A 16,901-nucleotide genomic window follows, 5' to 3' on the forward strand; every position below is an offset into this window, starting at 1 on the left:
GATTTTGAACTAGCTGAGTGCCAGATACAAAGGACAGTCAATACTGGGTTCTGATTAGAGGGAGGTCTCTGGTTGCGTGTCCTAGGAAGCTGTCTGTGGCCCTTCATTTAACAACTTCATCAATTACTTGAAAGAACGTATGACTAACAAGTTTATCAAATTTGCAGATGACATGGGATTAAAAAAAAGAAATGCATCTGCTTCTTACCTATTTGTGCAGTACAAAGAGGAATGAGCTATTTGTTAAGCATTTTGGCCCCCTGTGGGTGAGGGCAAGAAGGAGACCAAGAAGACTGGTGGGCCGCTTCCAATGCCATCTTCCATGTGGGTCTTAACTTGATCTCCTGTTCTGCAGAATCATGTTTCCTCAGGAACTTTTTCTATTTCTACTGGTTCAAACCCATTACTAAGCTTTTCTTCTGACTAAATCCAGTCACTCCGTTACCAATAATGTCAATATACTTTTTTTTCGTTCTGAATCTTATAAAATTCTAGAGGACAAAATTCCAAGTGCAGAATTCCCTATTATTCCCAAAATAGACTATTTCAGAAGTACCTAACTTTTTTTTTAGGTTGAACTACTTTTTATTCCTCTGAAGCCTTAGGACCATCAGGTTGGATCTGAGAGGCAGAGTGGTGAAGTAGAAATGGAGCTGGATTAGGAATCAGAGGATCTGGCTTCACAGTTTTGCTCTGTTGTTATCTGTGTGATTTTGGAAAACTTAATCCCCTCGGATAATTTCCATAACAAAGAAACTGAAATGATTTTTAATGTTCCTTCCAGTTCTAAATCATATGAACTGCTCAAGTTCTTGAAAAGAGTAGAAGAGGGTATGTTGCTGCTGCATGCATTCCCATCCACTATAAGCAGAGGTGGCCTGAGCCAGATTACAACATAACTAGGAAATGTTTAACAAAATAAATAAAAATACAGTACAACAGATAATACTAATTTGTGGTTTTCTAAGTCAATATGTGGTCTACAGGAACTCCTTTTTGTTTGAGTTTGACACTACTGCTCTACAGAATCCTTGAAGAGCTGTACAAGGCAGCAGCAAACAGCTAAGAGATCTACCAGTAGTTTCCCCATCTACTGCTCCCGTGCTAGATATTGAACAATGTAACTTGCAGTTCACTTACTTGGGTCAACAGTGTCTTACCACTCAATGTATACCTTCCTTGGGCAAATAAAGTGTCTACTCTGCATCATAATGTGTCAGGAGCAGAAGGAATTGTAAGTTAAATAAGGCATCAACCTGATCCTGGAGAAGATCTAGTTGGGGAGGTAAGACATGTACATAAATATCCTGTAATACAAACTAGAATATGGTAGATAAGTGCATAAGAAAGGCACAACATGCTCTGATACTTCTGAGAAGGGAGAGATCAGCTGCATCAGAAAAGGCTCTTTTCATATGCATTTTGATTATGTCAGACCAATCTGAAATATTTCTGGGAGGAGGAAGAGTGAGAGACTGACAGAGGGGACGGGGGAATTCAGCAGCCTATGAACCAGTATGAATGAACATCTGAGTTCTGGCACATGAGCATATACTGAAGAATGTACCAGCAGCTAGTCCTGCTGCTCATAAAGCACTGAGTTAAATCTAAGCTTTCAGAAAACCTCTTTCATTTATTCATGAATAATCCCCACAAAGTCATAGAATTAGAGCTCAATTAACTTCCAAATAACTCAGTTTAGCATTCTTATGACCTAAGGGCCCAGCCTTGAAAACAAACTCAGGACACCTCATCTGCTTTGACTATGACTTACTGCTGAGCTGCAAGAACAAGAGAGATGCTAGGATTGTTATTTTATTTGCTTTTAAAAAAAGAAAAGAAATGAATGGTCTGGTTTTGTTTTGAGCCATAGGAAGAGAAACACACTAGGAATAGAATTCTTAGATGATCAGTTCTATTCAGCCAGCCCTCAAGTCAAATAATACCAATATTTACATAAGTTTCATACTTTGTAAAATGCTTTGGTACTACTATCTTATTTGATCACAAAAACACTTCTGTGAAGAGGGCATGGAAGAAGTATTATCCACACAGCAGAAATAAGGAAACAAGCCCTAGAGAAGCTGACTTACTTTCAAAGTCATAAAACAAGTTAACCAAAGTTTCTAGCATTTGGCACAGTGCCTGGGCTCACAGTGGGTGCTTTAATAAATACTAACTGACTGATTCTGCTAACTCCCAACCCAGTGCTTTCCTCGAAACCCCATGCCAATGGCATTTGTTGTTGTGCAGTTGTTTCAGTCAGGTCCAACTCTCTGTGACCCCATTTGAGGTTTTCTTGGCAAGGATACTAGAGTGCTCAGCTATCTCCTTCTCCAATTCATTTTTTTTTTTGGATACATGAGTAATTGAGGCAAACAAGGTTGACTTGCCCAGGGTCACACAGTAAGTGCCTGCGGTCACATTTGAACTCATGAAGATGAGTATTCCTGTTTCTAAGCCCAGTGCTCTGACCACTGCACCACCTAGCTGTCTCCAAATGGCCTTACTGTGGCTCAAAACAAAACCATTTTCTTTTTAAAACAAGTAAGACAGTAGGTGATAGTGCTGGCAGTAATGGCAGGCCCAGCAACTGGTTAACTTACTGTCCTGGACCAGTTTAGAAGGCCCTCGGGGTACATGAGGGTGTTTACAAAATGAGATCCTTGAAATTTTAAAGTGCTATCTAAGTGTCACTTGCTGCTATTGTTAATCTGCATGCCTGGTACAGCTGTATTCAAAGATTCTGTGGCAGACAGGAAAATACAACTCGGAGCTGCTGATTCTACTCCTCAACAAGTAATTATTAAGCACCTACCATGTGCCAGAAACCGTTAGGTGCTGGGGATTACACATACCAAAAGGAGCAAGTCTCTGCCCTCAAGGCTCCTTGCAAAATAAATACAAAGTTACCAAGAGGCACTAACAGCTGGGGGAATCAAGGGAGTTCTTAGGAAGGAAGCAGTCCTTGAGCTGAGCCAGAAAGGTAGGGAGGGGTTCCCTAAAGTAGAGAGAGGTAAAGAGGGAGAGCATTCCAGGCATTGGGATCTGCTGATGTAAAAGCAGAGAAGGTGATGGAATGCTGTACACAAGGTACAGCACTCAAACCAGTCTGGCTAAAGTATGGAATGTGTGTATATGTGTGGGGAGCAATGTGTAATCAGCTTGGAGAAGAGGCTGGCATCAGACTGTGATGGCCTTTAAAGGCCAAAGGGAGGACTCTGCATTTCATCCTCGGGCATGAACTTCTATGAAGCTTCTTGAGCAGGGAGTAATTCTGTGAGATCTTAACTTTAGGAATATCAATTTGTCAGCAATGTGGAGGATAGCCTGGAGGAGGCAAGACTGGATGCAGGGTGACTGACTGAAAAGCTATTTTGGGGCAGTTAGGTGGCGCAGTGGATAGAGCTCTGGCCTTGGAGTTAGGAGGACCTGAGTTCAAATCCAACCTCAGACAACTGACACTTACTAGCTGTGTTGACCCCTGGGCCAGTTACTTAACCCCAATTGCCTCACCAAAAAGCAAAAAAAAAAAAAAAGAAAAGAAAAGAAAAAAGAAAAAAAGGCTGTTTTAACAGACAAAGTAGAGCCAAGATAGCGGAGAACTGCCAGTGACTCACCTGAGATCTCCCCCAAACCCCCTCTGAACACCTTTAAATAATGCCATAAAACAATTCCTTGAGCAGCAGAGCCTACAAAATGCCAGGGTGAAATAATTTTCTAACCAAAGACAACTTAGAAAGTCAGCAGGAAAGGTCTGTCACACTTAGGTGAGAGTGGAACACTCCAGCATAGACCAGGTTCCAGCAAACGAGGAGCAGGCCTTGGGAGCCACTGAATCAGCAGTGGCTGCTTCTGGAGCTCTCAGCCCACAGACAGTAAGAGGGGTCGAACAACTGGTCAGAAGGAGATTACAGGGGTGTCTTTGCTAGCACTGAGGCAGAATTCTGTTGTTTTGCCCATACTTGGATCTGGTTGCAGTTCTAGGTGGTAGTCCTAGGGCAAGGAAGAACACTAACACATCAGAGCTTGTGGCTGCAATGGAGCAAGGAAAAAAGGCAGGGCAGAAAAGAGTGTTTTACAGTCACTCACAGACCAGAGCACAGGCCAGGAGAGAAGTAAACACACCTTTCCTTAGATCATACCACCTTGGAAGAACTGAAAACTTACAGGTCCCTAGAAGTATCTCTCAAAACAGCTGCAAAAAATCCCTGAAGCTTGGGACAGTGTGCCCTCCACCCTGGAAGCAGAGCCCTACTTTAACAAAAAGTTAAAAGTCAAGAAACAGGCTGGGAAAATAAGCAAACAACAGAAAAAATTCTGACCATAGAAAATTACTATGGTGACAAGGAAGATAAAAACATATACTCAGAAGAATCTAACAAAGTCAAAGCTCCTACATCCAAAGCCTTTGAGAAAAATATGAATTAGTCTCAGACTATGGCGGAGCTCAAAAACAATTTTGAAAATCAAGTAAGAGAGGCAGAGGAAAAATTGGGAAGAGAAATGAGAGTGATGCAAGACAATCATGAAAAAAGAATCAAGAGTTTGGTAAAGGAGACACAAAAAATATTGAAGAAAATAACACCTTAAAAAAATACACCATTTCCCCTATTACCAGAGAAGTGCTACCAAAAGGGATGAATAACTTTTTAAATATTAGGCTACCTAAGGGACAGGTGGGAACAGATCAAGAGTCAGTCTAGTCTTAATACAGAGAGGCTTATCAACAATGAGTGCAGATTTAGGCAGATTTTTCACTTTCTTTATGTTTCTTGCTTTTTATTTTTTGCAAAATAGCTAATATGGAAATATGTTTTATGTGACTTCATGTATATAACTGAATATCATATTACTTGCCTTCTCAATGTGTGGGGGATGGGCAGAAGAGAGGCAGAGAATTCGGAACTCAAAAATTTTTTTAAAAGGAACATTCAAAATTAAAAAAAGGGCAAAATAAAATGTAGTATCCAGAACAGACCACAAAACTTCAAATGTGGACTACATAGGTCTGCTTTGCCAAACCAAAATACCCCCTGGCCTTCTATTTCTGACTAAAGAAATTCACATTAAGGAATACAAAAGTACAATCCTCCCTAGGGGCATTTACATTTTTAAAAGATTTTGGTAAGTCTAGGGAATCTTTAAACTGGTAGAAATATTTTGGTTCTTTTTTGCTTCATCTGATTTTATCATCATTCCTCTCTTCTAGTCTGCCAAAGAATAAATTCCATTAAAATCAGCATTTCAGCCTCATTATTATCAACCTCATCACATTGGAATTTTATATTCCACCACATTTAGTGAAAACGAAAAGGTCACTACTTGGGTACACAGCTTGGATTAGCAAGCATGGTATGGCATATCTACCATGAGGAGTATCACCTGGGCCCTGAGGCTTGGGACCTATAGACCAGAAAGCATGTAAGATGACCAACACACCACCAGAAAGCTATGCTCAACTCAATCAACTGTTTCCTCAATAAATAAAATTTCTGTAAATTTCCTTTTCCTGCTAATCTTAAACCTCAACTACTATAAAATCTGCCCAGCCCTGGCCTTCCACAGCAAACCAAACTAGAAATACAAAAAACCTCAATTAGGAATGCCTGAATGGGAGCTTTTTGTAATAGAATCTAGAATTCTTAGAAACACAAAATATCAATGTCAGAAGGGATATCAAAGATAAGCCAGTTCATATTACCTATGAAGAAACTGAAGTGCAGACAAGCTGATTTGTTCGAAGTCACTTAGCTGGTTGGTGGCAAATCCAAGACTACAATATACATCTTGATTTCTAGTACAATGCTCTTTCCACTCTGCCAGTTCAGCGATGTAAATTGTTTAATTTCTTTATTTAAAATGAAAGCAAATATGTTGGGTAAAAAGACTTCTGTTCTGATTCAGAGGAAAATTATTAGACAAGAAATGTCATGGAAGCTTTGGAGGAATATTTTTATTTTGAAGACATGCCACCTCATAAAAACAAGAAAGCAATATGTTAATGTTAATCTAACAAATCTATTTAACATTCCTTATCTATGGATGACCTAAAGATCTAATCATCAACCTCTAATGGATAGGACTACAGTGCCTTAAACAGAGTACATAATTTAATCAGACTCCTTTCCTGGTGCCCTGAGTGACTGCATCAGAATATATCATGGCTGGAAGGTGAAAGTCTATAAATCCCCACTAAGGCAGTCAATAAAAAATGTTAATTCAGACAATTTTACAACAAAAATGAATTAGAGATGTGTTAAGATGCGCTGGAACAGAAAAAAAAAATCCTGCATGACTAGGGGCTGAGAAAAAGCCTGAACTGAACTGTGAAGTGTTTGAGCAGAATGGTCTTACTTAAGAGTTAAGGGCAGCTAGGTGGCACAGTGGACAGAACACCGGCCCTGAAGTCAGGAGGACCTGAGTTCAAATGCGGCCTCAGGCCACACACTTGACACTTACTAGCTATGTGACCCTGGGCAAGTTACTTAACCCCAATTGCCTAAAGCAAACAAACAAACAAAAAACAAAAAAAATAAAAATAAAGAGAGCAAAGTGTCTAATCCAAGCCAAAATTAATATGAACATTTAAAAATACAACACCCACAAGGAAGTTAAAAAGGGAAAGCCTTGAGCGGTTATTTCTTGTTCCATTTCTGCAATATCTATAAATCTGGTAATGAGATGTTCAGAGAAGTCTAGATATCCCTTCTCAAATGGAAGGGTAACTTTCCTTTTTTTGTTGTCATCTTTGCCAATCTGAGGTGCAATCTCAGAATTGTTTTAATTTGCATTTCTCCAATAAGGAGCAATTTAAAGCATTTTTGTATATGGCTACAGACAGCCTAGGTTTCTTCCCTTGAGAACTGCCTGTTCATATCCTTAGCCATTTGTCAATTGAAGACTTGCTCTTATTGTTACAAATTTGAATCAGTTCTATATATATTTTGGAAACAAAACCTATATCAGAGAAATCTTCTGCTAAGATTTTCCCCCTGATTAATTGTTTTCCATTTAATCTTAGCTTTATGGTAAATGTTGGAGGAGCTGTGGGGAAAAACGGCACTGAATAGGTATAACCATTCTGGAAAGCAATTAGGAATTATGTATAAAAAGTTGCATGCTCCTTGACCCATATATTTTCAAGAGAGATCAAAGAAACAGAAAAAGGTCTTACACGAGCAGCTCTTTTTGTTATGGCAAAACACTGGAAACTAAAGGGATGCCCATCAATCAAGGAAAGGTTAAGTCATTTGTTGTATATAAATGTGATGGAATACTGTTACACTGTCAGAAATGAGGAAAGAGATGGCCTCAAAGAGACATACAAAGATTTGTATGAACTAATGCAAAGTTAAATATACAGAACTAGAGGAACAATTTATATTATAACATCCATATTATGAAAAAGAACAATCTTGAAAACTTTTGAAGAATGAAATGAACAGAAGCAGGAGAACAATTTCTACAATAACAACACTGCAAAGACAAACACCTTCAAAAGCTGTAACTACTATGATTAATACAATGATCATCCATGATTCTACAGTCCTGATGAGGAGACACTATCTACTCTCTGACCAAGAGAGGATAGGTTTAAGGTACAAAATTAGGAAGATATATTTCTATATACAGCCACTGAGGAAACCTATTTTGCTTGACTGAATATTTGTTCCAAGGTATTAGTTTCTCTTTTCTCTTTTTTTCAATGGGATGATAAAGAAAATATCTTTCTGTTCATTTTAAGAACATTTAAAGAGACACTGGGGTACAACAGACACAAAATACTGCATGTAACTTCTGTGGAGTCACTGTATGGTTAGTTTTGCTGAATTGTTTTACTTTGTCACAAGAGAGCTATCATAGAGTGGGGGTAATCTGGAAATGTTTGTAATGCGAAAACAAAACACGTCAATAAAACTTTTTTTAAAAAAAGGAGGATTATTTTCTGGGGGATAGCTCCTTAGCGACATTCTTTTTCAAAGATTTACAAAAATGGGAGGGTGGCCCATGGAAGTAGAAGGATAGGATGACAATAACATCATGAAGAGTGTGACCCACAAACTATGAAGAAGATGATAAGAGAAAAGCTCTAAGTTATTAGTTAACTCAAGAAATTGGGAAGTCATTCAGAGTGCTTTTTCTGCACCTCAATTTTAGAATTCTACAAATGTAGAACTCAGTTAAGTGGGTTTCCATATTTTGGGAGATGCCCACATTAGGACTTAATGTACCAGCCCCTAGTACCTGTGGGATCAAGAGAATGAAGATAACTAGACTTGTAGAGTTACAGGGCATGATAGAATAGGATATGTTAGGTGGACTGTAGGTCATTTAGGTAATGCCTTTTTCCCCCTCAATGTTCTCCTATCAGTAGCTACTTATTGGGCGAGTCCCTTAACGTTTTCCAGCCTAAGTTTCATCTGAAAAGTAAGGACAATCATACCTACATTCCAGGGCTGTTGGGAGGATTGAGCAAGAGAATGTAACCACAAACTTGTAAACCTGTAAACTTCAAGCAACAGACTATGTAAGTGTTAATTATTATTACTATTGTCACTATTGCTCCTCCTCCTCTTCCTCTTCTAGCTTTCAAAGATTTCTAAAATCATCTGGGAAAGCTTTACTTAACATTTCTGACTGCCTGCCCCTTAAAAAACCTCAAACAAAAACATGTTCCCTGAACGTGTGAATGTGTTATAAACTTCACAAAGTCAACACTATGAATTAATCCAAGTGTCTTCCCTCTGTTGAATATCTCCAATTTATCCTGTTCACAGGATGTCCTAAAAGTCTTAGTGCAGTTTTAACATTTAAAAGTTTTAAAAGCACTAGGGCTTTTGGGACACCCTGTATATGTTGTTTGTATACAGTTTTTTTCATGTTCTTTCCCTCACTTGACTGGAAGCTTCTTCAGAAAAGGGACTGTCTTTTGTCTTTCTTTGTATCCCCAATCACTAAGCACAGTGCCCAGCACATAGTAGGCACTTAATGTCATTGACTGAGTATTTCAATAAATACTAACAATGCTTCTTTAACCAAAAACCCCCACGGAAAGTAGTAATAAAGTAACTAAAAACATATTCATTTCAATGAAATGTATATTTAATTCAACATGTCAGAACTCACCAGTTAATGGGATGGGGGTATACTTCCCATTGAGGTCTCTTCCAGAAACATTTGTAACCTCATCTTCAGCATAGTAAAATAGCTAGAGAAACTAAGTATACCACTAGGCAATTTTCTGCTGACAAGCCTAGAATTGAGACCTTTTAAGAAAGAGTATGATTCTCCTTTATCATCAATACCAAAAGGATATGAAATGTTGATCTCACTATGAGAACCAAAATTACAATCTTTCAAGATTAATTCTTCCTTCATAGCTCTCATTTCTTTTCCCATTTTTTTCATTTAGCACTCTCATTGACAAAAACATTTTAAAATCACTGCTTATTTCTCCTAGGAATTCTAGCTGAATTGGGGTACACATTCAACTGTGTTTTTCTTTAAGGTTTTGCCTGTAGATGTTTTGAAGTGTCTTTTTCTGGATCTGTGTCTTGAGTATCACTGTCAATCTAACAGCTTTTGATGATGGATTCCTTTTTCGTTTGCTCAATGCTCCAGCCCCACCTTCTGATTCTGGACTTGATGTTAGACTAGTCTTTGAAGACTTCTTGAGGGAAGGTCTAGTTTGGTCTTGCTCTTTTTCAGGGATGATTGTTGTTATTTCAGGCTTTCAAGAAACAGCTTTTAGTGTACCCAAAGTGTCTGATCCAGGGCATAGTCTGATCACTGCCCATCCTGACCTAAGCTCCACAAGTTCCTTAGCTGGCTGGATTCAATCAGAATAAGCTAGCTGGTTCAGAGTGACCATTCTGTAGGCTACCCTTCAGTCTAGGATTTCTGTCCTGTTTATTCCTCTACAGGCTTCAGACTGGGCTAGAGGCAAGAGACTAGAACTGAGATCTCATTCTGCTCCTGGGGGTCTGAGTCACAGAGCTGCTGTTTGCTTCTGAACTTCTTCCTTTATCAGTATACAAACTAGGGCCTGTGACTGCTTCTCACATTGGAACATCCACCCCTGACTGCAGGTCCCTTTCACAATCCACCTTGGATCTATGACCTGTGATTGGATAGTAGGTGACAAGGCTGTCACTTGGCACCTGTTTCCACATCCTACATGAGGTCAGGACATTATGGTTCTGAGACTTCAGACTCATAGGTACTGATTGCCAAGTTATTGGCCTTTAGAATCAATTTCTGAGTCACATGCACAGGCATAAAATCCATATCATTATTTCATAATTACAGTTTAAAAAAAAGTAAAACAAAACAAAAGCAATGTGACCGAGCTTGATCATCCTCCTTATTCATAATTGGCACAGAACATCATTTAGCTGTTAGCAAAAGTCAAATCCACACTCAAGGGATGAAGATTTCCTGTAACTGAGGCAATGCAAAGGGTTCTAACCTTCTCTAAAGAGGAGTTCCAAAATGAATTTCAACAATGACAGCACCATTAGAATAACTGTATAGTTTCTATGATAGTTACGTTGAAGGGAACAATACTCATTTGGATGTATAAATATTTCAGTTCTCATCATCACTGACCTTTCTACAGCATTTAAGACTGCTGTTCAACCCTCTTTCTGTGTCTTCCAAGCACTGGGCACTATTGGTTCTCCTTCCATCTGTTTAATTGCTCCTTCTCTGTTCTATTCTGGCACTTTCTCTTCCAGCTAAGTGTTGCTTCATGTTTTGTCCTTGACTTTTTTCCCTCTATATTGTCTCTCTTGGCAACCCCATGGCTTCAATTATCATGTATATATATAGAAGACTCCCAAATCTCTATCACTGATTTCTTCCCTGGGTGCCAAATGTACCTCTCCAACTGTTAAAAGGAGAGTTCTTCTCTGATAAGGGCCTCATTTCTAAAATATATAGAGAACTAAGTCAAATTTATAAAACACAAGTCATTCCCCAATTGATAAATGGTCAAAGGATATGAACAGGCAGTGTTCAGATTAAGAAATTAAAGCTATCTATAGTCATATGAAAAAATGCTCTAAATCATATTGATTAGAGAAATGCAAATCAAAACAACTCTGAGGTACCACATCACACCTATCAGATTGGCTAACATGACAAAACAAGAAAATGACAAATGCTGGAAAAGATGTGGGAAAATCGGAACACTAATGCATAACTGGTGGAGTTGTGAAATGATACAACCATTTTGGAGAGCAATTTGGAACTATGCCCAAAGGGCTATAAAAATGTGCATACCCTTTGACCCGGCAATAGCACTGTTGGGTCTATATCTCAAAGAAATCATAAAAATGGGAAAAAGACCCACCTGTACAAAAATATTTATAGCAGCTCTTTCTGTGGTGGCAAAGAATTAGAAATTGAGAGGATGCCCATCTATTGGGGAATGGCTGAACAAGTTGTAGTATATGAATGTAATGGAATACTATTGTGCTATAAGAAATGATGAGCAAGTGGACTTAAAAAACCTAGAAAGACCTGTATGAACTGATGCTGAGTGAAGTGAGCAGAACCACGGGAACATTGTACACAGTAATAGCCATGTTGTGTAATGACTAACTTTGATAGACTTAGGTCTTCTCAGCAATGTAAGGATCTAAGATATCTCCAAAAGTCACATGATGGAAAATGCTATCCACATCCAGAGAAAGAATTATGGAGTTTGAATGCAGATCGAACCACACCATTTGTGCTTTTTTCCCCCCTGTTTTGTTTTGTTTTTTCTTTCTTTTGGTTCCTCCTATTGGTTCTAATTCTTTCTCACAACATGACTAACGTGAAAATATGTTTAATAGGAATATACATGTGGAGCCTGTATCAGACTGCATGCCATCTTGGGGAGGGAGGTAGAGAGGGAGGGGGAGAAAAATTTAAAACTCAAAAGCTTATGGAAATGATTGCTGAAAACCAAAACTAAAGTAATTTTTAAAAGTTCCATCAGCATCTTAAATTCTATATACCCCAAACTGAACTTATTACCTTCCTCTCAAAACCTGCTTGTTTTCCTGACTTGACTTTTATCAGTGGTACAATCCCTAGGTTCTCATATCCGGTTAGTTTCTGCTAATTTGACTTCCATAATCTCTCTTTATTTTCATTCTAAGTTAAGTTTAAAATGCTATCTCCTACATGAAGCATTTCCTAACCAGCTATAAGAGGTGATACCTTACACTAAGCACCCAACAGAGTGGCATTTCATAATTCAGCTGTATATTACATATACAATGTACAAGCATTTATCCTTTGATTTCTATGTCATATTATTAATCTAGAGAGTGAACTCTTAGAGTATATATTCTATATAATAGTCTACATTACCATCACCAGCTAGTGTCTAACATGACATTGTACAATTAGCTGAGGTGTCCGGGGAGTGAGGAGAGAGGGGAAGGGAGGTGCTGTGGCAGGGGGATCCATCTCTCTTTTCCATTTCCACTGCCATAATCCTAGCATAGGCCTCATTCTCACTCACATGTACAATTACACTCATTTTAATGAGTCTTCCTACCACCACCCTCTCCATGCCAATCACTATTCACACTGATGCCAGACCAATCTTCCTTCTGTAGAAACCTGGTCAGGTGGAATCTGACCAAAAACTGTTCGATGGTTGTTTCCTACTTCCTAACAAGTAGAATCAAAACTCCTTAGCCTCACATTTAAGATCCTCCAAAATCTAGCATTATGCTATCTTGCCAACCTCTTTCCAATACTCTCTGCAATGTATGCTATGATCCAGTAACACTCGACTATTCTGCTGTCCTCCATCCCTTTATTAAGGTACACTGTTGTCATCCCTGGAATACTTCACCTTGTCCCCCTGCCTCTACCTGCTGGATTATTACCCACTCTATGAAGTCCAATCCAAATGCTATATCCTATGGGAAGCTTTCCTAGATTCTTTCCCAAACCGCAGCCAGTGAGTTCTTTTTCCCCTTTGGACTTCACATTGTATTTTGATCATTCACTCATGATGTTCTCTTTTTTATTAGTTATTTGTAGTGTGCAATACTCATCCCCCTACTAGGCCAGACACTATGTCTTATCTAAACCATTATCTCTCTCAATATTTAGCACAGTTCTCTGCACATAACAGGCATTTAGTAAATGTTTTTTGAGTTGAACTGAATTGATATGTTAGCTAAGAAGCAAACCAAATGACTTTGTTGCCACCTTATACATGTTTGCTCTCCACCCAAGGCAAGGAGTTCTTCTAAAATTTAAAGCTTCCTCTGAAGCTAGTTCTCTCCTGAACAACCTTTTCTTAGTCACCTAATTTCCCTCTACATTCTTCTAAGTTAAGTTTAAAATGCTACCCCTACACGAAGCCTACACAAAGCATTTCCTAACCAGCTGTAAGAGGTGATAACTTACACTAAGCACCCAACACCGTGGTACTTCATTATTCACTTGTATGTTATATATACAACGTACAAGCATTAATCCTATGATTTTTTTTGTAGTATATCTCCTTTAATTTAGAGAGCAAACTCTTAGAGGATAGCTGAAGTGTATTCTTTATGTTTTATAAATATAAACTCAACTCACAGTGTCTAACACAATACAATACATTTGTTGTAGGGGGAGAGGGATCAATAGAGGGATGCGCCTCATAGCATTACCCAATCAATATTACTTTGCAGGAACATTATTATAGCAGGGACATGCAATGCTACATTGGTGATGGGTATAATATACTTCAGTTGATCACCCAGGATAAAAATTGTATAGTCAGCAATGATACAAGCTAGTACTTCAAGCTCAACAGCATTAATTTCCCAAAAATCAATCTGTTTACTGTCATCACACTGGAAGGACCGTCCTTATGAATTTCTTCAAGTTTTTTTAAAATTTTAATTATGCTAATTGCATTATTTTATTTAACATTTATTACCAGGATACAGATTATATACCCTGAGGTCTCTATAAATACTTATTTCAAACTTTCATAGTCTGAATTCTCCCTGCCTCAAAGTATTTCCCATTTATGACATATTTCCTATGGGCTAACTATCTAAAAGGGTCCTGGATTTAGAATCACAGGACCTGGCTTCAAATCCACACTCTACTGCTTAATACTATTTAATCTTGGAAAAGTCAATTTCTTAGGGCCTCAGTTTCCTCATTGGTATAATGAAGATCCAGGACTAGAGAATCTCTAAGGTCCTTTACATTCTAAATTCTATAACTCCATGTTGTTTTACCTAGTGTCATGTTTCTGTGGAACCAATTAAAACAACACATGAGGATGTGTTGCATGGGAATATACCCACTGAAAACTCATGATCTTAAACAGGGGCAACCTGATATTCATTTTGTCACTATAGAGTTCTCTAAAATAAAGTTCTTCTGTCTCTCCCAAATAGGCAGCCACTGTCCACCAGCAAATGCCTGATTCTTTAACATTCTCCATCAAGTCCCTGAGGCAATGACTAACTGAATCAAAGCTATATTCTACAGGTTTCATTTAAAAGACCTAGCAGATAGATTTTTTTGAACTTTTGTCATTTTAAGTCTATAAGTATCACTTTGTGTTAGCATGGATGCACACCACACTTTTGCCTGAGTAGTCTCAGACCCACAGACATCCCCAGATTCATCCTATTTCATCTAAACCTACCTCTTCTAGAAGGTGCGGATCCAGGCAATCTCCATCATCATTAAACAAAGAATCCCAGCTCTCCTCTGCAGGAGCACTTTCATCACTGGAGGAAGGATGAGGAGCTTTCAGTTCCAGTTGTCTGTCTGAAGATACAGTATATTCTACTTTCCCAGAGTTGATTTCCTCACCTGTTTGGAACTCTTCACCAGTTCTTAGATTATTCAAAGACTCTGTGATGTCATCTGCACAATCCAGATCACTGCTCAAGGCCTTGTTAGAAAGCAATTCTGTCCTATTTAACATGCAGAGTTCAGAGTCTGCACAGGAACCATGATTGCTGGATGCTTCCTTCTTTATAGGTATCAAAGAGGTACAATCTGACAAGGCCTTTGTTAGTCCTCCCATTGACTCTTGATAACTGGATGAAATATCTTCAACGTAACCGTCTGTACAAACTGTCAAGTTGCTTGAGTTTTCATTCCCACACTCGAAGCTGTTAGCTACTAGAAGAGGGGTTATATAAGTACTTACTCCCATACACTCTAGCAAACTGTTTATGCTGCTACAAGCCTGTTCAGTGATTCCACCCACAATTGTCGAGGTGCTGCCCACACACGTCTCATCAGATATAGCATCTGTAATGCTCATACATGCCTGCTTAGTGATGTCATTGTCATCCTCCAGCTCACTACCTGTAGATGTCTCATCAGCAAAGTCACTTAAATTATCAGGTTCATAGCACACATTCGACTCATCAGCAGGGTCACCATTCTTTTCAGACTCTCCACTCATGCAAGTTGGATCCACAACATCATTGGCATTCTCTAATATACTGACTATGTGCACGTGGTCAGAGACAGGATCCCCAACCCCAGATATGCTATGCACACTTGTCTGATCTAAGATGCCAGCTGCACTGCTGAGGAACACTGCATCAGTTAGGTCACTGACATTCTTAGGTTCGTTGTCTAGTGGTATGCCAGCTGTTGTATGGATAACTTCTTGAACAATTTCAGAATGTGAGTTTAGCTGTGCGGTTGCCAACACATTGTCAGGATTCAAAAGAGGACTGCAACCTACCGGCTCATCTAAAAACTGAGAACTAGCTCCCATCTCTACTACCTTACAATCAGTACTAACACGGTTTTTCAAGTTTCCTTCTGCATAACTCATTCCACTTAGTTCTTCCTTCCTGAAATCACATAATTTCACACTTTGGAATGGTTTACTGGAAGCCTGAGTCTCACAGGTTTCTGTACTAGATTGTGATATAAGTAGTCCTTGTGGTACTGAAATATTGCTGGTTTTGGAATTCATAAATTTCTCTTCTTTCTTTGGTTTAAAATGTATTTGTGAAGGTACTTTGGAAAAACTACTAGGATTTGGGATCTTTTGTTGATTTTTGTTGAATGTTTCTTTGGACTCGGGAGTTCCCTTTTGAGTATGGAATTTTCCTTTGTTTCTTTCTTTCAAGTATGTGCCTTTTTTTGATTTTGAATTAGGTCTCTTTCCATCCCTGGCCTTGTGCTCTTGTCTGCTAGGATTACTAATAGGTCTTTGAAGTTCACAACTGACTCTGAAGACATCATTCTTCGAGGGCAGATGACTTTCTTCTTGCCCTTGCTTCACTACAGCATTCAGATGACTATAGCTCATTTCCTGATGACTTGATATGGGAAGCACTGAACCTCTGCGAGCTTTGGGTACATAAAGGGCCATATCTGGCTTTCTGGCCCGAGGTCTGTATCTCTCAATATCAGGCTGCATGATGCCACCTCAATCTGCACGGAGAAAAAGAATTACTTAGTTCACATTAATTTGCTACTAGATATATAGCTAACAGTTATGTGGATTTTTCCCCCCACTCCAGCAGTTTACTAACTTAAGGTCAATAACTTACTTAAAGAAATGCAAATTTCCAGAGTTGGGGGTGGGGGGGAAATCACCCTGGAAAAGAATTAGTCATACAACCAAGAAAAACATATTCCAAAATAATCCACGAGCCCATGAATTACACCTCTGATTTCCTTCTTTTCTTCAAAATTCCTTTGTTCTACTTTATACTTCCTGTTCACAACATTAAAAACACTTTTTCTTCCATGAGTCTCTCAACTTTTCAACAATTTACCTTACTCATGGCTATAACAGATCCATATTGGGAGAAGAGTAGGAGTCACCAAGGAATGAAATTATACTCTAGGTGTTCAGGGGTTATATATTACCAAACAGACCCAAGACTTGCCTTTGTAAA

General features: G+C 38.7%; 1 protein-coding gene across 3 annotated transcripts in view; it reads right to left on the bottom strand.

The window, feature by feature from the left end:
* R3HCC1L (R3H domain and coiled-coil containing 1 like) overlaps positions 1-16,901 on the bottom strand; it is a 96,307-nt gene that overhangs the window by 25,871 nt on the left and 53,535 nt on the right. For all 3 annotated transcript variants that reach the window (XR_013485220.1, XM_020996810.2, XM_020996809.2), the window contains one exon: positions 14,669-16,431. Coding sequence is in view for 2 of the 3 variants with exons in the window: in XM_020996810.2 (XP_020852469.1) it covers positions 14,669-16,417 (1,749 nt within the window). In the remaining variant the exon portion in view is untranslated. The remainder of the gene's footprint in view (positions 1-14,668; positions 16,432-16,901) is intronic.

The sequence above is a fragment of the Phascolarctos cinereus genome, unplaced genomic scaffold (genome assembly GCF_003287225.1).
Source record: "Phascolarctos cinereus isolate Bilbo 61053 unplaced genomic scaffold, phaCin_HiC Scaffold_3;HRSCAF=262, whole genome shotgun sequence".
Taxonomy (NCBI): domain Eukaryota; kingdom Metazoa; phylum Chordata; class Mammalia; order Diprotodontia; family Phascolarctidae; genus Phascolarctos; species Phascolarctos cinereus.